General features: G+C 35.8%; 1 protein-coding gene across 2 annotated transcripts in view; it reads right to left on the reverse strand.

Moving 5' to 3' along the window:
- Positions 1-10,321, reverse strand: part of LOC107696270 (proline-rich protein 5-like) — a 13,752-nt gene extending 3,431 nt beyond the window's left edge. For both annotated transcript variants that reach the window (XM_016496547.1, XM_016496546.1), the window contains exons 1-7: positions 10,099-10,321; positions 6,155-6,302; positions 3,637-3,717; positions 3,308-3,356; positions 1,735-1,792; positions 1,518-1,609; positions 1,292-1,426 (exon numbers count right to left, since the gene is read on the reverse strand). In XM_016496547.1, the coding sequence (XP_016352033.1) occupies positions 1,292-1,426; positions 1,518-1,609; positions 1,735-1,792; positions 3,308-3,356; positions 3,637-3,717; positions 6,155-6,273 (534 nt within the window). In that variant the 5' untranslated portion in view covers positions 6,274-6,302; positions 10,099-10,321. The remainder of the gene's footprint in view (positions 1-1,291; positions 1,427-1,517; positions 1,610-1,734; positions 1,793-3,307; positions 3,357-3,636; positions 3,718-6,154; positions 6,303-10,098) is intronic.
- Between the last annotated feature and the right edge of the window lie 469 nt (positions 10,322-10,790).

The raw sequence follows: 10,790 nt of genomic DNA on the forward strand, positions 1-10,790 counted from the left end.
ATTCGGCCAATCACAACGCGCTGGATAGCTGGCCAATCACAGCACACCTCGCTTTTTCTGACCGATGAGCTTTGTAAAAATCTACGCGTTTCATAAAGGCAGGGCATAGAGGAGAAAAAATAATGTACAGTATGTGGAATTTTTATGTGGAAATGTGTTTTTTGAACCTTAAACCGCATAAACGCATTTCAATACACCAAATACACCAAATAATGTTATTTTTTAGCAACGTCATATGAACCATTTTGCATATGTATGCATAACATTTATGTCTCAGTAGTTGATTTTTATTAAAATCGATTTCAATTTTTTTCTTGTGTTATTTTAGTATCATTTATACACTATTATTGTATTTTTTAGATTTTGAATTTAGCTTTTATTTTTATATTTTCAGTTTTCATTTTGATTTTTAGTATTTTTGTTACATGCTTGTCATTTTTATTTTTTCCCAAAATATTTCTATTTAGCTTTAATTTTTAAGTTTTATTTTTTTAGTTAGTTTAGTACTTCAACTTCAAGTTATTTTATATCAATTATTTGCAAAAGGCAAAATTTGTCATTTTCAAGTTTTATAAGTTTAATTTTTCATTTATTATTTATATTTGTTATTATTGTATTATTAGTTTTACTTGTAGTTAACAATACAATACAGATATGAAGGTCAGGCCTATATATCTTTTTATATATAAACTTTCTGGTATACAATTTTCATAATTTACCCTGACCAGATTTTCAATCTAAAAATATGAAAATAACCATAAAAATATTATAAAATTTGTAGAATTATCAGGATGTGAACAGAGATATAATAAACACAAACAATATTTATATTCAATATTTATAGCATGAAAAATATTTATAACACAAAAAAAGCTTTTGCCTGCTGGATGTGTTCACTTTTTATCTATTCACAAACTAACTGTGTCTCAGATGTAGCATCATTTCCACAACAACCAATATTTTTTTCCCCTGAACGTTTTATTTATTTATTTTTTTTCCAAATGTTACTGTACTTGGTTACCAAGGAGACAAGACAACAATGTCAGTGAAGCGTGTGAGATGAAATATGAGAGACTTATTGTGCTTATTGACTTATTGTGCATCCTTTCTGTTCAAACCACCAAATTAATTTGAGCATTTTTGACAAATAAAATGCTAGTTATACAACTATCAGGACGAAAAATGTTTAAAATGTAATTTCCATCACAAAATTACAGATGTGGTGGAAATGTTCATGATGCATCATAAAATCGGACATTATTAGTGCACAAATGACCTAGTGAGAGCTCACCTGCAGGATCAGCAGCATCTGTGTGATTGGAGGAGGATATGAGGAGCCCTGAAACATGTTCTCCACAGGAAGCTTTAACAGAACCATGTTCCTGAAGCCTAGCAGAGTCATTTGCCTCACAGTCAACTCCTGACCCTAAACCCAGCCAAAAAACACCAATCACCATAGTGTCGGTAACTCGACGCCAACCTACTACTTTGAATGGTAGGTGAGATAATTTTAATACCTGCACAGGGTAGAAAATAGCTTGAAGAGTTGGCAGGATGTCTGTGAAAAACCTCACCCACATCTCAGACAGCGCTTGAAGACGACTTTCATCTGGGCATGAGAAATGAGACAAGAATGCAAGGAGCGATTGAATTACGTCTGTATAAAACCTTATTAGAGCTCACGCAGGCCATGAAATGCACCAATAAGACCTATAAAACGGGTTCAGCACTCACCGTTATGAAGCTGAATCTTCTCCAAAATATACGTCAGACCCTTATTCAAGAGCTGATCCTGGATGAAATGAGTGATGCAAGTACTTAAAGGAATATTCCAGGTCAATTACAAGTTAAGCTCATTTGACAGCATGTGTGGCGTAATGTTGATTAGCACAAAAAATAATTTCCACTTGTCCCTCTTTTTTCTTACAGTGAAGCACTTAGAATGAAAGTGAATGGGGTCAATTTGTAAATGTAAATTTGTAAATACTTCTTGTTTCAATAGTACATGATATAGTGTAAAAAAAAATGCTTACTAACATTTTGCTATAAACCATAAAACCCTAAAACAACTGTAAAAATGATTATTTAAACACATTTACAGCTCAAATAATACATATTTTAACATAAGAATTCATGTTTGTGCTTTTATGAAATTAATAGCTTCGCATTTGTGACCCTGGACCACAAAACCAGTCTTAAGTCGCTGGGGTATATTTGTAGCAATAGCCAAAAATACATTGTATGGGTCAAAATGATTGATTTTTCTTTTATGCCAAAAATCATTAGGATATTAAGTAAAGATCATGTTCCATGAAGATATTTTGTAAATTTCCTACTGTAAACTTAATTTTTGATTATTAATATGCATTGCTAAGAACTTCATTTGGACAACTTTAAAGGCGATTTTCTCAATATTTAGATTTTTTTGCACCCTCAGTTTCCAGATTTTCAAATAGTTGTATCTCGGTCCTATCCTAACAAACCATACACCAATGGACAGCTTATTTATTCAGCGTTCAGATGATGTATAAATCTCAATTTCGAAAAATTGACCCTTATGACTGGTTTTGTGGTCCGGGGTCACATTTCTGCTTGTAAACACTTCAAAAATTGGCCCCATTCACTTCCACTGTAAGCGCCTCACTGTAACCTTGATTTTTTTTTTTTGAGAGAAAAAAGGAGGTATAATTGAACATCAACATTATTCCACTAACACTGTCAATCAAGTTTAATAGTTAACAGGGTGCGTTCTCAGATAATGTTCTGGTAAGGTTCACTCAAAGTTATGAACAAACGTTCTTCCAGTGATAATTAATAGAATGTTATTTAAAGTTCTCTGGTCTTTAATAACATTCTCAAAATGTTAGCACAAAAACATTTTATACAAATATAATTTATTCATCATTCTTTTTTTTCTGAAATGTTTTAGTTGGATGTTCATCTAACGTTTTTTCAAAGTTAATACATGTTTCAGAATGTTCAGAGAACATTCAACACTAACAATTCCATAATGTTTGCAAAATGACAAAATGGAATGTTCCCTTAACGTTTGTATAACAAAGAAAAAAAACGTTTTTAAAACATTTAAAAAACTGGACATTTTGAATGTTCAAAGAACATCAGAAATACAGTTTTCTGAACTTACTGGGTATGTTAGCAAAACATTCTTAAAATATATTTTTGTTAGCTGGGTTGAAGCTGGAATATTTAGGTTTTTTAATTTCTAATTAGAATAATTTCATAATAAATTCAACAATTTTTTTGTAAATCTCTTCATTATGTATTCAGGATTGAAAAGACATTTTACCTGAAAGTACTCAGTGATAAATGATCCCAGTTCAGTCCTCAAAAGCCATCTGATAAAACAGTTAAAAGCTCAGTTAGTCACACCCACCCTCATAAACAAGAACTTTTTACTTTTTCATAAAAAAAAGAAAAAGAAAAAAAAAAGTAAAAATCTTGTTGCCTGCCTGTACAAAACTCACCACCACAAAGCTAGGTGTTGCTATGTGGTTGTTAGTGTATTCTGGGTCATTGCCTACTGGCCTGAGTCAAAAATCTCTAATCTTAAATTGAGATCAGTGTATAGGAAGTGAATCGAGTACATGGCTGCGGATCTCTTTATTACTTTCTTACCTTATGCTTTCATTCAGGTTATAGAGCTCATTGGCTTGTAGCCCACCACCTTGGAAGACTTTAATTACAGCCGTTTGAACACTGTAAAACAGAAAAGACTCAGTTTGGGGAGAAATCTGTAAACTAGTGGCCTGACCGCTGATTTGCAATCTAAGAAAATTCTATGCAAAACATCCCTTTATATGCATAAAGACTTTGCAAAAACATGTCAAAATCCAGCAACATCACCTGCGTAAGGGAAATTCTCTGTTTTAATGTCTATAGTCAGCATTTTTGTCCACTTGCCAGTAAACTTTCATTGCCCGTCGACCAACCGACCACTTCTGACTAACATCCTGCTCTACACTTCCTGAGAGAGAGGCAGCAGAGGTCCCATTTCCATAAGGAAGTAGTAAAGGCAAAGGCTGCTGTCTGCTTTCTTCTCTAATGCTTAATAATGCGTGTCTCTAAGGGGGTTTTCCCTGAAGACTAAATATAGCAAGCAAAGTGTGAAATCATATATGAAAAAGCAAGGTTTCACTTTTGAGTCAGAGGTACAGTGACTGTAAACATCACTCTTTTGACTTTGAATTTATTCAAAAACAAACAAACATACAAATAAACAAAAACAATGCAAATACATTTCATGCATTTCTACAATGACTTCTACAGTCACCTCTATACGTGAGAATGTTTTTAATTTCTGAATTAAAACTCATTTTGATGGTTTTTTTTTTTTTTTTGGAGGCATTCAGTCAAAATATACAAACTACTGTCCTGATATCATAATGAAAAAAGAAAAGACAAAAAATAAATTTCTCATTAAAGAATAAAATCGAAAAGAAAACTAGTTTGGCATAATCTTTTTTTATATTATTATTTCTTACAAATAAATATTTTAACAAAATGGCTACACTATTTATTACTATTTTAGAAACTTTTGCCCACCAAATCAAAGTTCCAAAAAGGAAACTTGTCATTGAGTCTCTTAAAATATTTAAATTTTTTGAACTTTTTATGATAAGATAAAGTTAATTCATGTTGTAAAATGTCATATGGTGTGACTACCCAAAAGTGTAATAATATTTATGAATTAATAATGCATGATATTTGTTTAAAAATAAATTTTTCCTTGAAACTTTTTGAAAATAATGATTAAGATGTGTATATTTACATGTATTTAATGAAAATATGTTATTACTTTTACTTGATGGTTACAAATTATATTTAAAAAACATCTTTTGGAAAATAATGATGTGTACACATGTATTCAAGGTGTAAGGAAAATGTTATGACTTTTTACTTGATGATTACACCACATGACATTTTTAAAGTCAAATATAATTTTTTCTTGAAAATAGTATAAAAGTTTTTCAAACTGACATGAACTTGCCACATGTTTTTTACAACAAGATAAGCTTAGTTCAGGTTGCAAAATGTCATGTGGTGCAACTCCCCAAAATAATTAATATTTATGAATTATTACATCATGATATACGGTACTGTGCAAAAGTCTTAGGCCATTAGTATTTTCACCAACAAAAAATGGTTTATATCTTTTGCTGTAGTGTGTCAGTAGGAAATAACACAGTTTACATTTCCAAACATTCCTTCTGCCATTAATTGTAATAATCCAGTGAGATTTTTGTTTGCACAAGGAGTCTGACAACAGCCAGTGCTCCACACAGATCTGATCTCACCATCATTCAGTCCGTCTGAGATTACATGAAGAAACAGAAAAAACCCAGACAGACTAAATCCAGAAGAACTGTGGCAACGTCTCCAAGACACTTCAAATGACCTACCTGCAAAGCTACCTGAAAAACTATGCACAACCGTACCTAGGACAAAAGCTGTTTTAAACAAAAAGGGTGGTCGCACCAAATGTTGATTTGATTTAGTTAATTGAAGTTAATTGATAAATAAAATCTATTTATGACATTATTTTTGAAAGCATCCTCACTTTACAGCATTTTTACACAAGTGCCTAAAATTTTAACAGTACTGTAGCTTTGTAGGAAGGTTTCTTCAAGCATCTTGGAGATATTTGGATTTAGTCTGCCTCAGTTTTTTCTGTTTCTTCATGTAATCCCACACAGACTGGATGATGGTGAAATCAGATCTCTGTGTGGAGCACTGGCTGTTTTCAGACTCCTTGTGCACACAAAAATCTCACTGAATTATTACAATTAATGGCAAAAGGAATGTTTGGAAATGTAACCTGATATTTCCTACAGACACACTACAGCAAAAGATATAAAAATAACAGGCTTAAAACCATTTTTTGTTGGTGAAAATACTAATGGCCTAAGACTTTTGCACAGTACTGTACGTATAAACAAAACTGACTTTGGAAAATATAATAAAAATTGTTTTTTTTCTAATTTTATGATTAAGTAATGACAGATTAGTCATCTTTGAACGAACTTTACCTTTAAAAAAAATCTCTGTTGTGTCTATAAAACCCCCTCAAATCTCATGGCAATTAATGAAACAATGCCTTTTCTCTCTCTCATCTTTGGGAAAGGGAACCACCCACCTGTTCCAAACACTGGCGTTGGACAGCTGCAGTGTTGGCGAGCTGGCATGAAAACGGGCGAGGTCGGACAGTACGGGCGAGCTCATGAAACGGGGTCTGGGCTTTCGGAATGACCCCATGGTTTAGTTGAGATGAGGACAGGCACGTGCTAGAACAAATGTCAGAGATGAAAAGTCACGTTATAGGCAAAACCTCCCACAGGGTACACCGAAAGGGTGACGCAAAGAATGCATGAGACAACCGCAAAAGGCAGTTGTTTACATGGTTCAGCTGCAGTGACTCATTTATATCGATGCCTGTGTCATATTGAAAGCCACACAGAACGTCTACGATACAAATAAGTATACTTCCTTTCATGTGCAGCCTGACATGAGACTTCCTGGTGAACCTATGGCTGCGCTCCACTCACGCACAGAGGTATCTGATAATCGCAAAAAGGCAGTTAGGATGCAGTTAACCAGATGCCTGTATCAGATACTGACACGTTCAAACAGCGCTCATCTTAGTTTCCTTTGCACAAATGCTTCTCAGAATTCGGACTCAAGCTGCCTCGTTCACAAGCTGCACCCTTGATGGCATCACAACTTGATTCCACACACATCTGATACCAACTGTAAACTTACATATTTATCACATCTGCCTAATAATAGGTTCAATCAGTTCCCACACTGACAAAAACACTGTAGCAACGACAACTATGTTGCCATTAGAGGGCAAACAATGTCTCCAATTATAGGCTGCCTTTATAAAGCCTATGATGGGTTAAATTGGTATTTTATCCACCCAGCAAAAAGATGGCAATATCAGATGGCGCCCCGAATCTGTTCCATTTGCTACAAGAAAATGAGCTCATTCACAGTCTAACATTCGCAGCAATCATGAATGAAAATTGTATGCATCCATACTCACCATCTGCTAATTAGGAGGCCAAAAACAAGTCAGACTCCCGCTGCAGTTGATTCACTCTATGCATATTTTGCATGAATTGAGCTTGTGGGGTGCCTCTGGTCATAAATCACACTAACTAAGACATCACGTTTCTGCCCGGCTCCTTAAATATAATCTCATTCTTTCAGTTCTGGTATATTAATTTATTCACCAAGTGAATTAGGACTTGGGTTGTCCGGTGAGATGGTTGACTGGTGAACTTCAAATAACAGACATGAGCAAGTACTCAGACCAGCTAGGTAATGCAATTAAAGCTGCAGCATCTCAACGCATGACCCGAGGAGAGTAAACAGCCTCATTTATCATCCGTGTTCAGCTGCTGACCTGGCTTAAGTACATTAAGTTGACTCTCAAAGTCGACGTCAACTTGTGGAAGGCCCGTTTACACTGAGAACAAGAACTATAACTATAAATGCACCAGCTTTAAAGATCTGGTGCATTTAAAGCATGTGTATGCTAATATAATTATCGTTCATGATGTTAACAGGCCTCTAAAGTCTTGTTATAAAAGACCATTTATGCAAATTAGGATAAACATAAAGTTTAATAATTGTTGTAATTCTATTGAGAACAGTTAAGTCCAGACTCAAATGGCAGACTCAAAGCTCAAGCGGGTTGCCAGATTAAAGGGATAGTTCACCCAAAAATTCTGTCATTAATTACTAACCCTCATGTCGTTCCAAACCCGTAAGACCTTTGTTCATCTTCGGAACAAAAATTAAGATATTTTTGATGAAATGTGAGAGCTCTCAGACCCTGCATCCCCTAAGCGTAAACAACGCTGATTACGCAGATTACGTTCATGCGCACACTTTATCCCCTGAACGTAAACAACGCTGATTACGTCGATTACGCTCTTGGGTACTCTCCAAAATGGCGGAAGACGTAACTCGGGGGAGAAGAATTGTTCAATAATAATGTTATCTTTGTTTTCTTTGCGCTCAAAAAGTATTCTCGTAGCTTCGCAAAACTGAAGTTGAGCCACTGATGTCACATGGACTGTTTTACTGATGTCCTTACTACGCTTCTGGACCTGGGAACATTACAGTTGCGTTGCTGTCTATGCATGGTGCGAGAGCTCTCACATTTCATCAAAAATATCTTAATTTGTGTTCCGAAGATGAACGTTTGGGGTGAACTAACCCTTTAAGGACATGCAATAGGAATGAGCACAACTGACAAGGGAAGGCGATGAGCCTTAAGCCTCGTACACACCGGGACGATTATCGCACGCACTTGTCGCCAGCGTTTTTTCGACATGTCTTGTGTGTTCATACCCAAGCGATTTTCGCTGGCGATGAGCTGAGTGAACGTGCAAATTCACTCCCTGACATTAGATGGCGCTTAATGAAAAACCCTTTTGAGACTTTTTTCAAAAGTTTAGGGACAAATATAGCAACTTCTTGGACAAACCTTATCCAAGTTCTCATCTTGCCCACTGATCTACATTCATCTTTATATAGATCAGTGAATCAACTGAAAAAAACCAGTTTTAGCTACTTTCAATTGAAAGCAGTTGGCATCACTGGATGGCGCTTAATGAAAAATACCCCGGTACACATCGAATCCTATTTGATCTGCAATTCCTCTCCATAACAACTTCCTCTTATCGAGATTTTTTGTAGTCGCTATCACGTTTGTCATAAAGCTCTTTGTGTTCAGAGACCAATGAGACCAGCAGCTCTACGTTCATCTTGCCTCGATGCTTCTTCTTCGTCTACTTACTTCCTCTTCGTCGTTAGGTATCAATGTGTGCTCGGCAAGACCGTTTTGTGCTTGAGCGCCACCAAGTCGTGTTTTACTCTAACTTCAGCAGCTCCAGGCACGTGAACAAAAGCGCCAATCTCATTGGTCGGCCAGTTTTTAACACGGCGCGTCAAACCAAAAAAACTAGCCCGAGGCGTTTTTAAAAAATGACGCGTTTACGCCTGGCGTTTTGCACACCGGTGTGCACACTCACATTGGCGCCCTTTGTTTAGTCACGAGGCGTTAAACGTCGGCGACAATCGCACGCAATATTCGTCCCGGTGTGTGTGTACAAGCCTTTACACTGAAAATTGATGTAAGTTGTTTTAATACGCCTCTGGCCATAGAGCTTTTTATATGCCTGCCGAGGATTTTTAGGTCGGGTAGAATCTTAGATCTCTGAATTAGTCCATTTGCTGGCTTCCATGGCTGCAATACATTGTGTTTTCAGTGAGCTGGCAACCCGGGGTGTCAAAATACTATTGGGTAAACTGGCAGTGGGCGGAATCACACAGACCAAAACAAAAACAGACATGCTGACACGGAATGCATTTCAAAGAATAACTAGCTGTGATTGTTTTTCTTAGAAACAAGTATGTGACCTCAGCATGTTTCCTAAATATTGGCGAACATATTAGGTTATTTTTATGCTTCAGTAATAAGTGAATAAGTCACCCAAAAGTGAAAATTCTGCCATATTAACCCACATATCATTCCAGACCTGTATGACTTTTTTCTGTGGAACATAAAAGAAGATATTTTGAAGAAGATATTTTTTGCAAATACACTGAAAGTATTTGGCGTCCAAAATAAAACTGGTCCCCACTGACTTTCATTGTATGAACAATGAGACATTTTTCAAAATATCATTTTTTCCATTAAGTAAAATGCAAAAATTGTTTCCCCGAAGGTACCTATAAATTAATGCCCAAAAACGTTGTCTAGGTAGGTAGCTCACAATTTTTTTTTTAAGCGCAGCCAATGAAACATCCCAGTTATGTCGTGGAATCATCTACAGCTGGGTTCTGCAACTATAAAAATTAGCTTTTCTCTGTAGCACTACATTAATAACATTCATTAAGAACAGTATTGCTACATTATATTCATTAGTTACAAAGTTAGAAATTACTGGTTCAAAAGTCATTAAGTTCTACACGTTTCATTTATCCTCTCTACAGATTCTCTGGAGTATCTTCAGGGACCTCCAGGATCTACAAATCTAGCGGCTACTGAGTAAATGTTTCACTTACCAGCTTGTTCTTCTCAGTCCTAACTGAGAATTAGTTTGGGCACATTGTAATTTCCGCGTCCGTTTTCACACATTTAAACGCTCAGTGCAACTTCGACAAACGCTACCATAACAACACATAGGCTACTCTTAAAAACAAAACTTCAACACTCAAGCCCTGTTTGTCAAGTATTCATCGGGTGAGACAAGAAATCAAGATGCTCCGCTGTGAAGCGCCCGCTGTGGGCGGTCCATGGGAGGAGTTTGCTGCAACTGTTTCACACATGCAACAAGTGTGTAGTCCGAGTCATTTTATCGAATCGGTTCTTTCGAACAGCTCGGTTCAAAAACAACAGTGATTCTTTTCCGTCAAGACGTTATTGCGCCATCACGAGCAGCACCTTTTGCTGTTTAAGTTTCCCGTCAAAGTTGAGTGATTATTGGAATGTGTCCCTGTTCACTTCAGCTCATAAACACAAAGTCACTTAGAAACAAAATATAATCTATATATAATATGATAAAGATATAATGCATTTAGAGCGTACATTAGGATACAAAAAAATTGCCTAATTAAAAGTTCTGAAAATTAATTTGACATTTCTCTGTTTTATTGCGTTGATAAGTGTTATACAATCACATTTATTAGTAGTCCTACGTTTTCTGTTCGCCTATTAAATTAATTTACCTTTTGTCCTGTCAGTCAAATCTCAGCAT

The sequence above is a fragment of the Sinocyclocheilus anshuiensis genome, unplaced genomic scaffold (genome assembly GCF_001515605.1).
Source record: "Sinocyclocheilus anshuiensis isolate Anshui unplaced genomic scaffold, SAMN03320099.WGS_v1.1 scaffold778, whole genome shotgun sequence".
Lineage (NCBI taxonomy): Eukaryota > Metazoa > Chordata > Actinopteri > Cypriniformes > Cyprinidae > Sinocyclocheilus > Sinocyclocheilus anshuiensis.